General features: G+C 36.0%; 1 protein-coding gene across 1 annotated transcript in view; it reads right to left on the reverse strand.

The window, feature by feature from the left end:
- The window catches only part of ABI3BP (ABI family member 3 binding protein), a 160,674-nt gene that overhangs the window by 19,565 nt on the left and 119,832 nt on the right, over positions 1–21,277 (reverse strand). Inside the window, exons 55-64 of the mRNA XM_069868349.1 lie at positions 20,587–20,661; positions 20,028–20,102; positions 18,851–18,916; positions 18,313–18,384; positions 12,547–12,642; positions 9,612–9,722; positions 6,864–6,947; positions 5,842–5,910; positions 4,342–4,554; positions 1,046–1,157 (exon numbers count right to left, since the gene is read on the reverse strand). Of these exons, the coding sequence (XP_069724450.1) occupies positions 1,046–1,157; positions 4,342–4,554; positions 5,842–5,910; positions 6,864–6,947; positions 9,612–9,722; positions 12,547–12,642; positions 18,313–18,384; positions 18,851–18,916; positions 20,028–20,102; positions 20,587–20,661 (973 nt within the window). The remainder of the gene's footprint in view (positions 1–1,045; positions 1,158–4,341; positions 4,555–5,841; positions 5,911–6,863; positions 6,948–9,611; positions 9,723–12,546; positions 12,643–18,312; positions 18,385–18,850; positions 18,917–20,027; positions 20,103–20,586; positions 20,662–21,277) is intronic.

A 21,277-nucleotide genomic window follows, 5' to 3' on the forward strand; every position in this document is an offset into this window, starting at 1 on the left:
CAGTTCTTTTCAAGGATACAACTGCATTGGTTCAAAACAGAACTGAAATGAAGACACAAACAGCGTATTCTGACAAGTTTAGCAGCATCTGCTGCCTTTCTTCCATGGCTACTCCAGAAAGATATTGTTTTGCTGTCTCTTCTAAACCTTCTCAATGGATTGAGGAAGAGACTGAAGAAAATGATGCTCGGCCTCCAGCTGTATTGCTAACATAACCTAAATGCCTCTTAGCATCATAGCTTCAACTTACATTTTCACAAGCAACATGCCTTTAAGGAATAATAGAGATGCAATATAAAACAATTCTTGTCCCCCTTATGAGTTTTGGAGCCTCTCAAAGGAGCTTTTTTTGGGTATCACAATTTTTCCGTATCTGCCTTTTCCAAGTCTCTTTCTTACCACTCCACTTTCCACAATGGTTTCTTATTCCTTCTCCCAGAAGCTGCAGGTCACAAGTACATGAGCTAAGAAACAATACCCTAGAATAAACCACATGTTGCCTAAAAATAAATAGTTAAGATGGATTCTGTGCAGAATTTTGTGCTGTGTTACCAATTTAAGGATAATAATAGAAAAAGGCAGTTTATCTGAAACCAAAAAGTCCAGTTACCAAAGCCAAGTGGCTGGTCTTACAGGAAAAAACCCAACATGTCATTACTTAACTTTCTGATGCAATCAATAAGCAACACAAACACAGGACAAATGGTTTTCTTCCCTACTCTGAGTTTTACCAGAATAATTGAAGAGATTTTTTTTTTATAAAGACATGTACATTTTCTCACATTCGACTGTTAATCTTTTTCACAGAGCAGGTCACTTCTGCCCTTTGTCCATATATATTCTTGGAAATTCCCTAAGGATTCCTCAGATGTATTTTCTCTGTTAACTTAAAAGAAAGCAAAATGAAAGAAAACCTTTTTTTTCCTATCAGAATAGGAACAAAAACACTTTGGTCTTATATACATATGTATTTTCATTTGAAGTGGCAGAGAGCTGACAGTCTAAATTAGTTGGATGAACTTAGAAAATTATTTTATTTAATTACCTTGTGTCAGGTTTTAGGTTTTCCACAGTTGAATGGGTTTGATTTGTAGTGATAATTGACTTCTCCTTTTCACCATCACTTGCGCCATTTTCAGTTGATACAACCTCATACTCTGCAAAATTACAGCAAAGAGAAGTTTGCTTAAATAACAGCTCTTGCTTGAGCTTCTTCATTGGTCTCTCTTTTCTCATCTGATTTCTGTTCCTACTGTCTAATAAGTTGTAAGGGCATCTTGTATGAACCATTACGGACATTAGTATGCCAAATCTGTTAGGAAAGAGATCAAGCTTCAGATTACTGAGTGCCCAGCCCCTCATTCCTCCTCATAATTCAGTTATGGGATAGAGGATATTCAGCATCTCACCTCTGCCCAAAGATCCACAAGTAACAATATTCCAAACACAAAAAATATAAGCAATCTATTGTTTGAATGAAAAAATAACAAAGATGAAAGTACAGTTTCTGAATTCTTAAACCTTGATTAACAGGAAATAAGACCTATACTTTTAAGATTTCCAAAAGAAACTGCCCAACTAACATGGATGGTGCTTTTTGGGAAAATGCCAGCTTAGAATGAAATAATTTTGCATAAATTTATTTTCTGTATTTGTATGATTTATAGAGTCTCACTACTTTCTTTTTATCTCACTGGGATGTATCATCAGGCAAATGCCATGCTCTGAACAGGGAATTAACAACAGATGTTTGCGAAGAAGCTACAACTTCAGCCATAGCCCAGTCTTTCTTTAGCAGACAACCTCTATCCTGATTCATAACAACCTTTTCTAATGAAGGCATTGAATATACTGTTGATTTTCCTCTCTTCACAAAGAATAACCCTTATTAGCTCTAATTAAGCCTCACTAGAGAAATTATTTTCATTAAGAAGCATGGGAAAGAAGGTTGGTAACCTCTGCCTCACGTACAACCAGATAGAGAATAAGTAGACAACTTGAGAGGAATTCAATCTTTCTGCCTTCTGCTAGCCCGAAGTCGAAACGTGATTTGAATTTTTAAATTAATTTAAGTTGGAAAACTCAGCACACGTGAACGGACATGCGTGTATGTGCATTCAGTGCCTGAGTTTCTGTGCTCAATACAACAAACTGCCCTGTGTTTCTGTGGCAACTCAACACAGTAGTGGAGAACTAGCAAAATTTTCTTGGTTCATGATATTTGCAGACTTCAGGAAAACAAGGAGGTAAGCTTGATCACTGTTTTGGTTACTATTTATCAGACCTTTCCATTACTAAAGTGTACTTTTTTTTTTTTTTTATAGGAATACCCAGTACAATGAAACTCCTTGTGCATAACTAAAAGTCAAACAATGTAATCTTTAAAAAAAGACAGCTCTACATTTTACATTTTCTATTTCCACAGTTGTATCTGAAACAATGCATTAAGAAGGAGATGTAATGCCTAAATCACATGAATTAAAAACTTGTATAAACTACAAAAACAGAAAGACATGACAGAAAACTTGATTTAAGTCTGTCTAAACAAGTAATGTCATACTGGCGCCAGTATGAATTAATCACTGTTTTCAGAAAATGGGATTCAAAAATGGGATTTTATTCTTGAATTCAGAAAGTGTCCTTTGATGAGTCATTAACTGAGCAATTTTTTGAAGTTAAGACAAAGGAAACAAGCTCAATGAGAATATTTGTAACCCACAGAGATCAAAGATTTTGTATTTTGCATTGAAGCTGAAAGGAATAAAGATAGTATTTAGGGGAAAGCTGTTACATCTAGACAGGAAGACAGCTAGATTGAAAACTTCAGTTTCTCTCAGAGAAACCAAATGCATATCAGTCACATATGCTGCAGAAGATTTTGGTGTCCTTTTCTGGAATGGGGAAGGATATGTCAGGTGTCTCAGTTATCACAGAATAGTCTTACAGAAGAGAAAGAACTTCATGGAAAGTTAGCTTTTACAAATGCTTGTTACAATTGAACAGAGAAAGGGTTTGCAACTAAAGTCTCAGAAGAAACATTGAGTATGGCTTGCTTTATATTTCACAAAATGCATCGAAAAAGAGAGCAAATAGCATCAGAAGGTAATTAGGCCCTGCTCTCATTGTTAGATGATGTGTATTTTACTGGACGACAGTTTTACCAGCTACAGTTACAATGTTTTTCTATTCTTGCAGTACAAATGGCTGTGCTGCAGTGGGTTCATTAACGTGCTCAAGAGAACAGCAAATCTACTTCCAAGAAAACATGCAGACTAAATGACATTATCTGATCCATTCAAGCTAAGGACTGGTCCATGGAGGAGGCCTCCAAATGACGACAGCAATAAAAGGGATTTCCCCTGAAGAAAAAGAAGGACTGCAGAACTGTCTGGAGTGGGGAGTGTTTAAGAGAGCATATCCTTAGCCTAATTCTAAGGTTAGCAATAAGCTCACATTTCCTTTTCTTCCAGGATGACGCACATTGTTGAAGTCAAGTCAGGTAATCCTTCTTCTCTCTTGTGGGTAATTTTTATTAGCCAATAGACTCATTTTATTCCCTTTTTAATCCATCAGGAAGGCTAACTTCCTTAATCTTTACCAGAAGAAAAAACTGCAAGCCAATTTTTGTTTTAAGTGTTCCTGGAGTTTTGCATTTATTATTTTTTCAAAATGGAAGGGAGAGCAAGAATGAATAGAGGCTAAACTCAGTAATTATTTCTAGAAAATCAAAGAAGGACTGATTTGGACTAGTCTTATCAGTTCTACTTGTAACGCAGCACAGCCAAATCTTTCTGGCCATGGCTGTGTTGAGCTAGGGACTTTGCAATTCAAAGTTTTATGTCCATGGTAAAAAAAAAACCAAACAAAACCCCAACCATTTTCCTGACAGTAAAAAATAACTTACTTTAGTTTTAAGTTGTTAATTAATTTAAATGTTCAATTTTGGTAAGCTTGTGTTGCTCTACAGAAGGTGAGAGAAAAATTATGAATGGTTGTCTTGCATGCTTACCTGTCTATGTATTTATTCCTGCATGACTGACAAGGGTGTATTTGCAAAACAAACCCCTTCCTTTAGAAATGAATAAAATAAACCACCAACTAAAAAAAATCAAAATGAAAAAAACCCCAATTATTTTAAGAGACCTTTGTGGCCCCATGATGAGTACAGCCAATAGTATGCCGACAGAGTTGTACTGACTTGCTAGATAGATGTAGGATTTCATTGTGTCTGTCTCACAGATCTATATCCTCAAGTCAAAACCACATCTACATTATGTTTATTCACATATATTTTAAGGATTTAAGGACATTTAAAAAATGGAGGAAAGAAATCAAACTGACCAGTAACAGTGTCATTCTCTGGTTTTTCCCAGTCCAATATGACAAAAGTTGGACAGCCCTCAACAGTCACCACTGTGAGGTTTGTTGGAGGATTTTGTGGAGGGCGAGTAGGTTCTTCCTTGTTGGCAACTTCTTCTTGAGGAAAATGTTCAAGAGAGCTTGTGATAGAGCAAGGCACATCCTCATCTTTCGTCATATACTTTACATGGGGGGCTAAGAGCAACAGGAAAGAGATGTTATTCAATACAGTGTTTTTATTGAGGAGGAATACATGTCATATATTGTCAATGCCATGTCACATAGTGCACAACCTCCATCTCAGGACACAAATTAAAAATCTGCATAACAAATCAACCTCAAACATAAATGTTTGAGAATAAAAAATATATATATTCAATATTAAGCTACTTGTTGAGGTTTTTGTTGATAGACTTAGAAACTGCATTGCCTTCACCCTTTCCCATTGGCACCACTGATGAAATATCACTCTGAAAGCATTAGTGGGTGATACGCATTGTTTGAAAGAATTGATTTCTGTCATAAAACAGGACAATTAACTTTAGTCCCACTGAAGTAAAATGACTACTACAGAAAAAACCCCCACAATTCTATATGCAGCTTTTGATTAATTTTGACGTAATGCCCATGACCACTTTGTTTCATCAGAAAGAGTAACAAGTTTAGTCCAGAGTCATTCCACCATTAAACCTGTATTTTCTAAAGTGATTTTCAAAGTCTTAACTGTTTTCAGTGGTACAGCACCAAACCTTGAAACAAGCCTTCTGAAGCAAATGTCTTGTACTCTGCCGCAAAACTAGGAAAAGATGACTACTGAAGACAAACACATTAGTTCTAAAATTAAAAATTCTATTGGATGTAAACATTAAGCTCTTGCAAGAAAGTCAGTGTCTTCAGAAATGTAGTATCCCTTAGCAGATCAAGAAAAATGCTCTAAAAATCTTTTGGTACAAAAGCACTTCTTCCTCTAATCTCACTTTGCTAAACTCTCAAGGCAATAATTTGCCTACTTTATCATCTAGTTTAGTAAATGTTACGATGTTACTAGACTCTCTGAATTTTCACAGTGTGGAATGAGAGGTAAGGTGAATATGATGGGTAGATATTAATTCTAGTAAGACAAACTGGTATTGGAGCAATATCTCTCCAATTATGCCTGCTAGCCCACAGGAAGATTTTAATTTGGTTTGCTAGAATGTGAACTGTGTGTAGTTGTACTACTGCTGGTTTTCCATAAGAGCCACAACATGTTTGCAGGCAAGACTGTAAACTGGGTTGTGGTAGCAGGGAAGAAAGAGAAGTAAAATTTAGTCAAGATTATGTTGATGGTCTGCACTACAGTCCTTTCATGTGACACTAAAGTGGAACAGAATGAAAGGAAGTTTTGGCCTTCAAATAACAACAAAAGGTAATTCTGATACAAGATAGGTCAGTTTTTGTATATTCCTCCAAATAAAAACACCATAGCTATTAAATTCATACCTTGGTACCTTGGCTTGCCTGAAGAATCTGTTTCTGATGTAGGACTTGAGCTGAAGACAGTTGCATCAACTGTGGGAGATAGTTTATAATTCAATTCACAAGGAATATGTCAGAACTGCAGCATTTCACAGTTTGTTTGGAATTTTAAATTATGGTAAAGCATAAATGCCCAGTAGACTGAATAGAATTTTCTCTTAGACGCAAATACCACAATGGACTTCTATGGACAAAATGCAATATATTCCAAGAAACGTTTTTTAATAAATCTATCATCTGGCTTGCTTTACGGAGCACTAAGGGTCACAGGAAGTTCATGATCACTATACGAATACAAGAATTTCAGAGTTTCTGCAAGTCCAGGAAAATTAGAAACAGCATCATTCATGACCGTATACCTAGAACTGCATATTTTGGCTCGAAAATTAATTTCAAACACACTTTCCTCCAAATCCTTTCCTGTATAGCCACATGGAGGAGATTTAAGTCTGAATTTGTAGTTAACTCCCACTTCTATAAAAGGGCAAATTACCAACTAACCATTATGTTTACCCTATTGCAACTTTTCCTGTCTAAATGCTGGCAGCTTGATCAGGTAGTTAGAAGGATATGATGACCACGTTGAGCACTATTAGTCACAGTCAAACAGTGATTTATGTCCCACATAAAAAGAAATGTTCAGGAAAAGAAGTATCTTACAGTATCTTCACAGTTTTAAAGTAGTCACTGTGTAGTATTGAAAGCCTACTAAGCATGTATTGGTTTCTAGGAAGATGGAAGAGCCATCATGTTCTCATTTAACAAGGTGTGCATCAGAAGACAGCCAGATGCCTTCAGTCAAGTCAGAAAAGTTGCAAAATGGCATAAAGGAAATCAGAATCACCCTAGACAGAATACTTCTATCAAATATGCAATGCATCAATGATGTATTTTTGGGAAGGGAAGCAAAAGAAAAAAAAAGAAGCCTTTGTGTTAATGGGGGAAAAAAAAAATAATGAAGCCAGATCTGTCTGTAATATGCTTACCGTAATATTCTGGAGTTGCAAAAGCTGTTGGTGTCTTATATGATGTTCTGGTCCCCACAGGTGATGTTGGTCCAGCAGGTTTAGCTATAGCGACAAAAGTGGCAACAAAGCAGAGTGAAACAGTTTTCTAATTTTCTAGTAGAAAATGGTCAGATTTGTGACACTGACTTCATGAAACAAGTATTTTTGTTTAAACTGTGTAATTCCCTCAAAACTTATACAGCTTCCAGTTGGATTTAGGAAAGTTTGTAGTTAGTGTTGCCAATATAACCTACTCCTGAAACTCAGTAAGAAAATTTTTGCTACTGGGTAACTGTCTTAGAGGACTTCAGTCAGCTGGTTTAATGCACGGAACCATCCTACACAGATTGGTGAAAGGATGCAAAATGACCAGCACTGACGTTTCTGTTTATCAAATAAATTTGGACATTGCTTCATGAATTGTAAGACAGAATAGCTGAACTCTGCAAATGAATTAGATTCTTCCCTAAAATATAGCTAGGATCATTCAATTTCTATTCTCAGTACAGCACATATATTAGCAAAGGTGCAGCTTGAACATGTATAATGATAAACTTAACTATGGTCTGCATTGAGAGTTTAACCACAGAATGGTACTGGAGTTTCCACTGAATGAAATTAAGATGCAGTTCAAATGAAGGCAAGAAAAATGCAATGAAGTAAAGTATTTCAAACATTTATAAGACTACGTGAAGCAAGGAAAAAGTCTTCGGAACTGTTCTATACCGTAGCAGGCACCGTAATTTTGGACAGAAACCGATTGATAGAGGCAATATTATCTCCTGTAATTAAATAGCTATTTAAAAAAATTGTTTTAGATTATGTGACATTCCTTTTACTTCTCAGCTGTTATCACCTATTAATGAAAACAAGTTTCTAAGAAGTAATGGTAAAGGATGTCTTGATTGTTTCCAAAATAGCTGTAAAGGCAAGAACTACATTCACAAAACATGCAGATACTCCCAGACAAACACTGCATGACTGTGAAATCTCAACCCTCCAGAACTGAAGAACTACCTAAAGTAGTTACGTTCCCCACATATTTTACACGGAGGAACATGGTGACTGAAGGCAGAACTCTGATGAACCTAGTTTAAAACAACAAAAATCCCTACCTTCTAGTGATTTTCTTAATAAAGAGAAAATTTAGTAAGATTCTCGCTAGAGTCCAGTTTCACAAAGATTCTGAAACTTGATCATTTCCCTTTTCTTGTGTTTTGGTTCAGGAGTCTAATGTCTACATAGGAACTTTTCCATAATACTCATACACTGGATGAGTAAGAAAGATGGATGTGAGGAATTAATTATGGTGTTAATGATGAAGAGAAACAGGATAGAATTATGACGGGGAAAATCCAAGAACATTGAAGCAAATTTTTCCTGTTAGTACTGTGGAACAGTCTCTCAAGGGAGAGAAGAAACTCAATTATGATGTTTTAAACTAAGCTGGATGAAACACTAGGAAACACAGAAAAAGGAAAATCTGCTACTGGCTCCACAAGGGAGAACTGGATCATCTAACAAATTTATTCCATCTTGAAAGCCTGGGAAGGTGTGGTAACTGCTGACTACCACATAATCTGGCCTGTAGTGTGTGGAAGAGGGATGACATTTCAAAACACTGGTAAATTAATTAGACACTTATTGGAGAAAATGAGCATAGACCCTATTACAAGCAAAACAAAATCTATCAAGACAACATTCTTTTTATGCTGCAGGTTAAGACTGACAATGTCTCATGTTCTGTTGCAGCTGTTACTAAGGAGGCATCGGCTCTGCTGTTGAGTAAACGTACAGTTTGTTTCATCCAACTTGGGGATTCTTGCTTCTAACCTGCTGCACAAAATACTAAAGAATTATTTAGGTCTTTACTCCTTTAATAGCACAGAAAGCCCCAGATGAAACAAACCAAAAAAAGTCACCAGGAAATAAAGCAGAGCCAAGACCTTTATATTTCCTGTGAACTACAGAGAGTAATGTGAAGAAGGAAGCATTACTCATGATGCTAAGCATAATGAGATGATAGTTTCAGACTACCTGGAATAATACTAGCCTAAGGATTCTTATATAGAATACACAGACAAAACATTTATAAGGGCACTGAATATCAGCTTCAGGGTAAAAAATTAAATAAAATAGAAAACATGAAATTTCTGTGTGTTTTTATACTGATACTGAGAATTAGGAATACAGTAGCTAAACTCTTTGCACATGAAATAACTCAGCTCATGCTACCTCCTAATGCAGTTAGTTGTCCGGGTGCCTATTATCTCATTATTTGCAGTGGTTAATGGATGTGCCATATAAATATATATATACGTATATGACAGAATTTCTTTAAAAATAACCAGTTGAGAGTAGCATTGAAGCATAATATTCAATCTCTCCCATCTGACATGAGCTTTAAGTAATTGCAAAAGCTATTAGTAGACACAAAATGTTCCTAAGGTTGGTCTTCTTAAAGGATGACTTGTGTTATACTGTTTTGCCTTCAACTCCCTTCCAAGGGATGATTTTAAAATAATTAGGTTAGGAAAACAAAAGGAAAATGGAGTTCATGTATGAAGACAAAAGATGCAAGGTCTGTGTATTCCAGAAGACCATTTTCTATAGATATCACAGACTAGAGAAAAAGAATCTATACAATAAAATTTTCCTATAACCTGCTAGTCAGTCAAGTATTAATTCACACACAAAAAAATATTTATGCAGAAAAGGTTCAGGTACCTGGACTTCCTGGTTTACCAGTCACGGTGTTTGGGGGCAGAGGTTTTCTTCGCATTTGTGTAGGCTTTACAGCAGGTATAGGAGGACGCTGAGGGCCAGGTGGTGTAGTTACTGAAAGACATTAAAAGGCAGTGTTATTAATTATTTAATTTCAAATTCCATAAAATCAGAAACCCACTACAAGATATATACTGACTTCTCAAACAGTGTTTCATGTCTGATTTAGTATTGAAAACACAGAGGTGAGGTTAGGAGCTGGAATAATTTGTATTTGCAGCCTTAAATTCTTTGGAAAGTGTCTACCATGGAGTTTTAAACCAAGCTTACACTGAAAAAATGTAGCTCTTTTGGGATTTGTATGAGTGTTTCAGTGATTCATTTTCTGTGTTGTTCCTCACTTCTGTCACTACTAACTTTCTGGCAGCCAACAGGATACTTCTTCCCAGAATAAACCTCACTTTTGGTGTACTTGGAATTATCTTTGGCACCCTACTCAAAAGAATTTCTGATCTTCGTTACATCCTGACTGATAAAACTGGTCAGCCTCAGCTTGAAGTAAGATATAGCAAAAGGGAAATTATCATCTGTGATACTTTAATCTATGCTGTTCAAAAGTGAAAAATATAGAAGTTTACTGTTACTTCATGCACCAACATGGCTAGAGATAGTTATTGTGATAGAACGTGCAGTTCCAGCCAATATCTATTAAATTTATCTGGTAAGGTTCTTTGACAGTGAGGTCTGAAAGGAGCACCTAAGCTTCTTAATTCACACTTACAAAACATTTTACTGTATTTTCCAGGCAATTATAAATGATTTTATTGTGCAAAGGAAAGTCAAAAACTTTTCTTCTACTATTTAGCCTTGCACTTCTTTCCTTAAGATAAAAAACAGGAGAGAATGTGCAACACATTTATATAACAAAAGACTTTTTGTAGCTAAGAGGAGGAAATCCTCAAGAGTAATGTAATTCTTATAATGCTGCCAATGTCAACAAATACGCAAGCTGCCTGAGAGTGAATTATTGGCTACACAAACCACCTCGGGCCCTATGTATTAGACCTCAGTTTACCATATAAATAGAGTAACTGTGGGCAAGAAGGGAGCGGGTCCAAAGACTAATTTGGGAGAGCCTTTTCAGAAATTCTTAAAATATACAAACAGCAACATCACCATCTTTCTCCGTTCCCTTTTCCTTTTGGACTTTTGTGGTCACTTATAAAACACATTTTTTAAAAATCCATCAGATAAAGACAGGAAATAATGCTCTATCTAATTCAGCAAGATGTAATGGTTTTGAAAATAACATTTGTGGGTTTCATATTCATTCTTAATCTTTAGATGGAGATGAAAAAAATATACCTGAATACCTAAAAAAGGATGATAATTTTTTTATATATATAACAATCATACTCTGAATACTACTACATGGTAGTATCTATGATGAACCACTTCTCATTACTGGAAGTGTTCAAGGCCAGGTCCAATGGGCATTTGAGCTATCTGATCAAGTGAAAGATGTCCTTTCCCATGGCAGGAGGGAGGGAGGGTGAAAATAGATAATCTTTAAGGTTCCTTGCAATCCAAGCTATTCTATGACTCTATAACTCTGAATTTTGACCTAAATAGTAAAGCCTCATAAAGAGATCTGAAATCACAGAAGTATACAAGAAAGCTATGCAACAGTAGTAGCTAATTTCACAACTGTGCACAACTGTCTCCTATGATTACAGTTCAAGGTATTGGTTTACTTCAAAGCTCTAAAAGCTTAATTTTAAATATCTAATGTCATAAGATGAGTAAGAGCAGATGTAGATGTTCCTTCAAATCTGTATGCATAAAAACCTTCTAGTCTCTGCAAATCACAGGCTGGATTTACTTAAATACACAGCACTGCCTGACATTCAGTAATGAAAAAAAATGTGCACAGAGCCATCCTCATTTGCAGTTTATGGTTCACATCCAGCTACTGCTAATGATATATCATACTGAACTTAACCTTCGCAAAGTACAATATTCAGACTGAATAAATGTTAAAAAGCTGAAATGTCAGGAGTCAGTTGTCAAGATAGGCTATCTATCTATGTTTTTAAGTCTAATATGTTTTCAAAGGAAAAATCTAACTAAAAGAGCAGCGGTGGCTGAAAAGTAAATCAAAGGGCAATCCCCCCAAGTTTTTATTTTCAGTGGGCTTTGCCAATAAAAAAAGCATAGCTAAAAAAAAGCTCTATTCTTGGCTATGATTGTAAAAGAAACCAATTTGTGTATATACATGTGGCATACAAACACGCTCTATACTATACATTTTCAATTCAAACAGAAATTTTCTAAGCAGCTGATTAGAAAAAAGTGAAATACTAAAAGCCTGCTTTTGAAGGCCTATTTAGGGAAGCTGTTTTTCATTAAAAATATTTTGATTGTCTTGAAAATATGTTTGCAAGACTTGCAAGAAAAGTAAAACTGACAAGCCGAGTATAGCACATGTAAAAAGCTGTAACCCCATTTACTCCACCTAATTTTGCTTCAAGCCTAATGTTCTAACTTTCCTAACAATCCTAGTATTCAGCAAAGCATTCTTGTAAGTGGGAGGACAAGTTAGTGATGCATTCTTCCTGTTCTCCTTCACTCTGTAGAAACTATCAGCATGAAAAGAATCAGTGCTTGCAGTATTGTGGCTTTCGATCATAAGGATACAACATATATGGTAGGAATTTTTAATATATGGTATATGTTACTGATAAGCAGTGACCATGAAATATTCTTGGGTTTATCTCTTTTAGTAGCATCCAGAAACCAAGAGAAACTGAACTGATGAGGATGACTAAGAAGTGTTTTCTGTTCTTCAGTGTAGGTGTTATTTGTGTAGGTAAGGCAGTGTTTTTTATTTTTCATAACTGTTAAAAATTGATATGTTGTCTTCCTTTATTGACCTTACCAGAAAATGGCTTTTCCCAAGTATCACGATATTCAAAAGGCTTTTTCACATCCATGTCAATTTGTCTGTCAACATCCTCATATGTATATACTTCATCTGTGAAACAAAAGGAAATGAGAAATGAAACAAGTATCTACAGTGCAGTAGTGTCATGGAGTACTTCTATATTGTATATGTTGAAACTGTAGCTAACTACAAGTGCAAAACTGGCATATATGGCCCATCTATATTTTAACTGATAACTTAGCAATATCCATTATTTTCCTGTTCAAGTAAACAGAAAGTGATTTTGGCCTCGAATATTCTGCAAGTTAATTTTAAACATGAAAAAAAGGATATTTGGAAAGAGAGGATGTGTGAGATTGAGAGATAACAGATGTGTTAAACCAAGGCTGGATGTGGAAAGAGTACAGGTAACATTTTAATTTTTGAATCAAATGAAAAGTCCATTGGTTCTTGCAAATTATTCTTCCCTAAATCAAGATTTCTGGTTATTCTCCACATTGAATAGCTAGAGCAATTCTGAACCAAACACATACCGTGTTTGGAGTACCAGAGGCAGTGTACATAAAATTCAGTTTGTATATAAAAGAACGTCCTACTTAAAAGTTATATAAACACATTAAAAAAAGAATCCTGAAGTTAATGGCATTAAAAATATCAGCACAACTACTCCTGGTATAAAACAACCGTTTCACATGTTGAGATTTATAGGATAGTCAGACTGTTAAATTAATATATTTTCCCTATACAAAATAAATATATTTACAAGAACTCCACATGCATCAGAGTGAGAAAATGCATTGTGATTTCATCATGTTTTTGAAAAAAACCCCTCTTTTCCATGACATAAGAAAAAACTCTGAAAATTAATGTTTATCTTTTGTTAAAATAAACTCAAAATTAAATTAATTACCAAATTCCAAGTCTATTCCAACATGATCTAAACATTTCAACCAAAGACCTCATAGTTTTATAATCTGGTGCCCACCTCATTTTGCAATTAAACTGGTATTTCAACAGCACAAAGTAGATAATTTTTTCAATAATTTTACTATTTGTCCATTCTCATTTGGCTAGGCATGCCTTAGGCATCCACAGATGTGGCACTACACTCTAAATGAGATTGAATAGAAACTTTACAATCTAAAAGTGTGACTGAGTCTCAATACTCCTCACAAGGGAAAATAATAGTATGGCAGGATTAAATTATTTACTTAAGATTAAAAAAATAAGACTTGTGGTCAGCTGGGAACAGGACACAGGTCACCTGGTCCCTGTAATCAAAATATCTAAACACATCCTGTGGTTTTATATAACAGCAACTTATCTTCAGGTAAATGAAGTAGTTAATTAAATCTTCAGATATACAAAGAACTAGAGTACTAATCACTTGTACTAATCAGAGTACTGATTCATGTGAATGGTGTTCAAAGAAGATGCATAAGAAGATTAGTACCATCTTTAAAAAGGAAAATAATCTTGTACACTATAGGTCATAGCCAGAGTACATTTAGTTTCTTAGCTTCATCGCGCAATAAACATATCAACAAAACACAGTAGCACATTGACTAAATCACCCAAGTATCCATTACAAGTCTGATTTAGTTTTGCATCTTACTGCATCTACAGAAAAACCTACATCTATCCTGCTCCTTAAAATTTAATTTAGAATCACATTTTTTCTGAGTTACATCAGGTAGGAATGAACAAAACATTGTATACATTTTAGATGGAAGAAGTAATATTTTGGGTTTGTTTTTAAGAAACTTGTACTGCTGCTGCGGTATTAGTAAAGTAGTAATAAAAACAAGTTAAAGTTTCAGCGAATAAGCTGACCAAACTACAACAATTCCCAGCTGACAAAATCTCCTTTTCTAATGCTTCAATGCATTTCAAAGTTATATAAAAATTTGTGTTTTCACACAAGGTCTGTGCACTATCAGCTTGCTGTATTTATCATAACATTTGCCTAATGCCAATTGACCTAACTTGCTTATTGTAAGCATTTTGACTTATCACGTTCATCCAAACTTTAAACAGAACTGAGAATAGATGTATTACTTGCACATGTGTTTGTGTCTTCTTTTGCTTTTATTTTTTTTTTCTGGAAATATTCATGTGGTCTGGAACACCTTAAAACACCTCTGCATCTTTAATAACTGGAATTTCATTAGAAGGATGGGTCATTTAAAGTGAAGAACTGGAAAAAGCGCCCCTGATAAAAAACTGAAATACCTTAATACTTGAGTTCCTCCAGAATTTGTCTATACACCCACAGTTTCAAAAATGAAAAGAAAACATAACAGAAAGTTAAAGGCTGCTATAATAGAAACCAATTCTTTCTCTTTCACAAGAGAAATGGAAATGTTGCTCAGAAATTGTTTGCTGAAGGTTGTCTGGAAGCTTAACAGATCAGGAGCAATTTTTAAATGGTTAGGATTAAATAAAATCAAGTTAGGTGCACTAAGACATACACAAAAAGCCATCTCAATAAATTGAAATTCTAGAAAAAAATGGCTAAAACATGGCAGACAACTAAAAGGAATGTTAGTCATGAGGAGGCAACCCCTGGCTCCTTCTCACAGTCAAGTTTATCACCTGACATTACAGTTAGCCAGGAGACTGAAAAGCCTGCCATGAAACCAGCCACAGTCCCATGTGCAGCTGCTGGAAAAACGAAATTCCACTGTTTATTATTTGGGCCCTGCAGCTGCCAAGCAAACTCCGTCTGGTGAAACATCTTTGCACTGATGCTAATGAGCACAACCAGGAAGAACTGAAGTACATTCAACAGCAGTACCAGCCCAGCAAGGAATTAAAAGATCCCAACTGCTCTTCAAAAAAGAGTGTCCGTGCCTCTTCAGTAAATGTGGCGTTCTTCAGAGAAAGAAAAAATGAGGTAATGTCTAATGGTAAGCCTGAAAACATATTGTTGCTTACAGTCAAATTAAGGATTCTAATCAGCTTGGATCATAAATTAAGAGTTCTGACAAACTAACCACAGAAAATAACATATAATTTTCATAATGGAAGAAATAAACTTCCTCACTCCCAAAATTCATACAGCGATCTTAAAATTTTTTAGTTTCTCTAAGATATCATCTACAGAAACAGAATTTTTTTTGTCTGCTGGTAAGATTTACAGTTCCAGGTTAGTAGAGTGCTCTTTTCTAAATATCAGGCTTAGGAATTCTGTTTGCAATAATTGCACATTGCTTGGGAGAGCTTGAAATGGTTACTTGAACTCTTCTGTTATGTGAAATGATTTTTGTGAGCACAGTCTTGTAGGCTCAGACACTGCATTTGCCACTATACTGTGATGCACCTTCTCTACAGGAAGGCTTGGGATTTCACTTACTGATCATCAAGGAACGTACAGACTGAAAAGTTGTTAAAACTGCAGTCCTCTCTCAATATGTCACAAACATAAAAAATCCATTGATGATTTCTCTGCACTTTTCAGAAGAAAGGTGCAGACTCATGGAAGGATATAAATGAGTTGCTATTTCAGCAGGGTTGGAGTCACAAAGAAATGGACAGTAGATAAATGCATGCCGGCTCTTCCTTAGTATATTGGGCACTAAATTTTACTTGAAGGGCTTACTTGGCAGGACACAAAATCTAGGTAACAGACCTCTTCGGGACATTTCTTTAACTTGGAGAAAAAATATTTATATAACTCAGCAATGGAAACATTACTAGAAGTATCATTTTCCAGAAGAATTCTAAAAGAAGATACTTATTCACCTGTGAGTAAGAATTCACGGGAAGGTAGTAGTTTTGTGATGATTTTCTAAATCATCTACCATAAAGAAACAACAACCCTGTGCAGTGCTACAGACTAGGGGAAGAGTGGCCTGAAAGCTGCCTGGAGGAGAGGGACCTGGGGGTGTTGGTTGACACCAACTGAACATGAGCCAGCAGTGTGCCCAGGTGGCCAAGAAGGCCAATGGCATCTTGGCTTGTATCAGAAACGGCGTGACCAGCAGGTCCAGGGAGGTTATACTCCCCTTGTACTCGGCACTGGTGAGACCGCTCCTCGAGTACTGTGTTCAGTTCTGGGCCCCTCACCACAAGAAGGATGTTGAGGCTTTGGAGCGTGTCCAGAGAAGAGCAACAAAGCTGGTGAAGGGGCTGGAGAACATGCCTTATGAGGAGCGGCTGAGAGAGCTGGGGTTGTTTAGCCTGGAGAAGAGGAGGCTGAGGGGAGACCTCATTGCTCTCTATAACTACCTGAAAGGAGGTTGTGGAGAGGAGGGAGCTGGCCTCTTCTTCCAAGTGACAGGGGACAGGACAAGAGGGAATGGCCTCAAGCTCCACCAGGGGAGACTTAGACTGAATATCAGGAAAAAAATTTTCACAGAAAAGGTCATTGGGCCCTGGCACAGGCTGCCCAAGGAGGTGGTTGAGTCACCGTCCCTGGAGGTATTTAAAAGATGAGTAGACGAGGTGCTCAGGGACATGGTTTATTGGCAGATAGGAATGGTTGGACTCGATGATCCAAGAGGTATTTTCCAACCTGGTGATCCTATGATTCTATGAAACTCTAGTTCTTCCTGGATACTGGCACTACTAAGAAGATATGGAAATAATGACAGTGGGTGGGCACTCCAACAAGAGCATATAAAATAAGATTGCTTAAAGCAATACTTTAGCAGTCACCTAAAGTGGGAGGAAGCACAATAAACTGCATTTAACAATTTGCATATCTACTATTACGTTTATACTGCCAACCTACTTAGCATGCTTTCTTTTTTTCCTTCTTTTTAATCTACTTCTGCCAAGGTTACTACTTTAGAGGAGGAGGGAAAAACTTTATATGCTGTCTAATATAATTGTGCATTTGTGCATAATTTCATAATATGATTTAAAAAGTCACCTACTCCTGGAGGCCTGTGTGCATTCTGCCTCTTGTGGTAATCATACATTAGAAAGTAGACTTCCAACACTAATGAAGAACAACTACTGCCACTGGTTATTTAATACTGTAACCTTCTATGATATCCTAGAATTTGATTGGCTCATTTCATTTAGCAGAAGGACTATGGAAGTCAAAGAGCACACCCTTCCTGTGAAAGTGTCCCCTCTGTATGTTATTCAGAAGAGTATGTCGTATTCTAAACAGGCTACTTTTAAATATACAAACATCTCTTCTGAGGTTTTGCCGTTTCTAGAAACATGGTTGGCTTCTCGAAATTATGGACAGGAATGAGTCACTCAAATCATACGAAGGTCAAAAATAGGTATTAAACTGCCAAATATACTTTGGAAATCAGAGTACATAGAAACATTACACAGACAAGAAAGCGAATGCATAGAGTAGACGGTGTATTATTCAGGTTATCCTAACCTAGCTAGCACAGAGCAATAATATGGGATAGCAGCACTGTTAGCAGTGGGTGAACAACCAAAAGTTTGTTTTGAATATGTGTATTATTTATTTATTGATTTAGTGGGATGTCCCTGCCCATGGCAGGGGCATTGGAACTGGATGATCTTTAAGGTCCCTTCCAACCCAAACTATTCTATGATTCTATGACTAATAATCTCTCTGTAAGTTTACTCTGACTGTCAATATAATTTCATAATGAAACTCAGGAATTATATAGCATGACGAGTAACAGCAGTTATGTGCAGTATTCTGAGGAATTAATGTCTACAATCAAACACAATGAAATATTTTGCAGGGCTTAAAATTAGTTGAAGATCTCACATTCCTGTCTTTTACAAATAAGATTAAACCCCCCCAAACTGGAGTTCTACCTGTTGGCACAATCCACTTTTGCAGTCCAGGTGCTATTGTTCTAGCAGGTGCTACTGTGGTTTTACTAAGAGCTGTGAGAGAGTATAAAAGAAGAAAAAGAAAAAAAAGAAAATAAGTTCCATGAGAAGAAACCCAACAGACTTCCATGTAATGCCAATAATTCTTTATTAAAGAGGAAAAAGTGACATTTGCTCTGATGATATACATTGCTTTGATTTCTTTTTCTTTTTTTAATTTTTTTTTCTGATTTGGAAAGGCTTTACCTCTAAATTGATTAACTGAAAGGAAAAATACCCTTTTTTTTTCCCAGGAACACTTAAAATTCCATGGAGAGCATGGAGAGAAACACCTGGAGGTGTTTAAGGCACGGGTGGATGAGGTGCTGAGGGATATGGTTTAGTGTTTGATGGGAACGGTTGGACTCGATGATCCGGTGGGTCTCTTCCAACCTGGTTATTCTGTGATTCTGTGATTCTGTGAATTAGTTAATTCATTATTAATCTCCTCCCTATCCCAAACTGAATAAACAATTATTACCTGGTCTCGTCTGTGATCTATCAGATGGCTTTGGTCTTGCAGAAGTGAGACGTGTTTTATGAGGTGCTAAAAAAAACAAGGTTCAGTTTAAATGCTGTGTATAAAAGAACATCAACAATGCAGTGTAACTTGCCAGAAAAAAAAAGGTCCATGCACCAATGTGATACAGCAAAATGGACATATGAGAATTCCATGAGTTCCAGTCCAAAGTGCACACTGAATATGCTAGTTTCTTTAGTGGTCAGACGACTCCATCATGCAGTCTGACCAGTTACATTCATGTTTAGGTTTAGGAAAAGATATAAAATATTTACAGCCAGTTACCCAACTGTATATGGATACAGAGTTAGCTCTGCAAGGTATCCATGGCCTTAAGACATTTAATTAGGTTCTGTAAAAAACAAAGAAACAAAACCCCTCAAAATAAAACACCAAACTGGACACCTTTCCAAATGAAATATTCAGATAAAAACATGAAATATTAAAATATTGCTGAGGAAACAACTGGAAGCCTTTAATACAGACACTCTGTAGGGCTGCTGATGCATGGTGTTACATCAAGGTTAAAATCAGAAGCCTACAACCTTTTTTTTCTTGTCGCCTTTCACTTGCCAAATGATTCTGATATTTTAGTTGTTAGTGAATCTGTGTGAATTACGCAGAAGGCTGAAGGCATCAACAGTAGTCACTGTCATCTCCTGCCAAAGTATCAACCTCTAATAGCTCTTTGATATTTGAAACTAATAACCATTATACCCCCAACAGTTAGCGCAGCCTCTCTGAAGTATCAGAGAAAATACTTATGCAGGAAAGAACATATTACTCATTACTGACAGTTACATTTTGGCAAAGTTGTACAGATTTAGCTTTAGTATTTTATAAGGAAAATGGTGGATGTCAATTACATTTATGTTTGCAACACTGTACATCTGAGGATTCAATACACAGCACTAATACGATTTAAAAGCTTCATTTCATCTCTGAGGCAATACTGATTAAATTTTGATTTTTCAGGGCAATGAACAAAACATATTTGATAAGGGGAAAAATAATTTTTTGTGTTATATGTTTGAAATAGTTTTAAAGGCAATAATCAACAGAACATGAAACTTTAAGCTGATTTAATTAAGAGCTACAGACTATCATGACAACAACTCAAGAAAATCTTAAAAATTACCTGTATGGAACCGTGGAATTTCAGTTGCCAGAGGAGCTTTGGGCTTGGGTGAAATTTGGTATGTTTCATTGGGAACTGAAAGTGGAGATATCATTGCTTATAAAATGCAAATGATTTCCTTTTGAACATAAGATACCACAGGTGGAAGAGAAATTCAAACTGTCTTTGTGAAAACCATAAATAAAGAGAGTCAGTGCAAGAAATCTGGCTGAAAATCATGTTTTTATGCAGACAGAAGACTTTTTAAGACTGTGAAGATATATATTATTAGTTAGTCAGATAAAAGAAGAAAAGATGACCAAGTAATGCCTTTTTATATAACTCCTCAGCCTTGTACATGTAGTACTTATTTCTAGAAAGAATTGCATGAAAGAAAAAATGTCTGGAAAATAAAATCTGGCAACATTTTTTATGTGCAGTAGAATGTGACTAACAAATGAACACAGCACAAAGATATATTAAGGTATTTCTGTTGATTAAAGTGTAAGTTTAGTCATCTAGTAAAAGCAAAGAAAGGAAAGTTCTATGAAAAAATAAACTGACAAAATATTCCCATTACCTAAAGTCATTTTGGACCCATCGACAACATGAACTGTTATAAGGTTAATTGATCCCAGGTGTGTTGCCTTTGGAGCTACAAGAAATAAAACATTGTGAGAAATGAAATTAAAGAAACTGGATCTCATTAAGGATCTCTGTCCTTTGTTTCCTAAAAGTCTGTCTATGCATCTGCCTTGACAGTTTTAACAAACATGAGACAGACACATATTCTGATTAGTCTGGTTGTATTTTCATGCTGACAGCCATCAGCAACTATCTACTGCCCCCTTCACCAATTACAAAACAAACGCCCTAAAGGTGGAGTCTTGGCAGTCCTTGGTCTTTCTCGCACGGGATGTATTAACTTGAATTTCCCTAGAAACATTCTAAAAGCTGGTGGTAATTATTTATCTTCCAGACATTATTCCCTCACTCAAATGTGACTGAACTTAGTGAAAGGTATCTAAGTTACTGGAGGAAAAGCAGAGACTGGCAGGCAGAGACACACACTAGATGTCTCTCTCTCTTTCAGAAATAATGTTAAAATGTAGAAGATGGAAAATGACCCACTTACTAGCATAAAGGGTAGTGGCTAAATTGTGCCATTTTTTAAACAACTTTCCTAAGAGTAGTTTATTTTGCATATACATCATTATAATAAATGAAAATGCAAAAGGAAAAGAGTAAACCTATAAATTCTGTTTTCTAAA

This window comes from Phaenicophaeus curvirostris, chromosome 1, assembly GCF_032191515.1.
Source record: "Phaenicophaeus curvirostris isolate KB17595 chromosome 1, BPBGC_Pcur_1.0, whole genome shotgun sequence".
Lineage (NCBI taxonomy): Eukaryota > Metazoa > Chordata > Aves > Cuculiformes > Cuculidae > Phaenicophaeus > Phaenicophaeus curvirostris.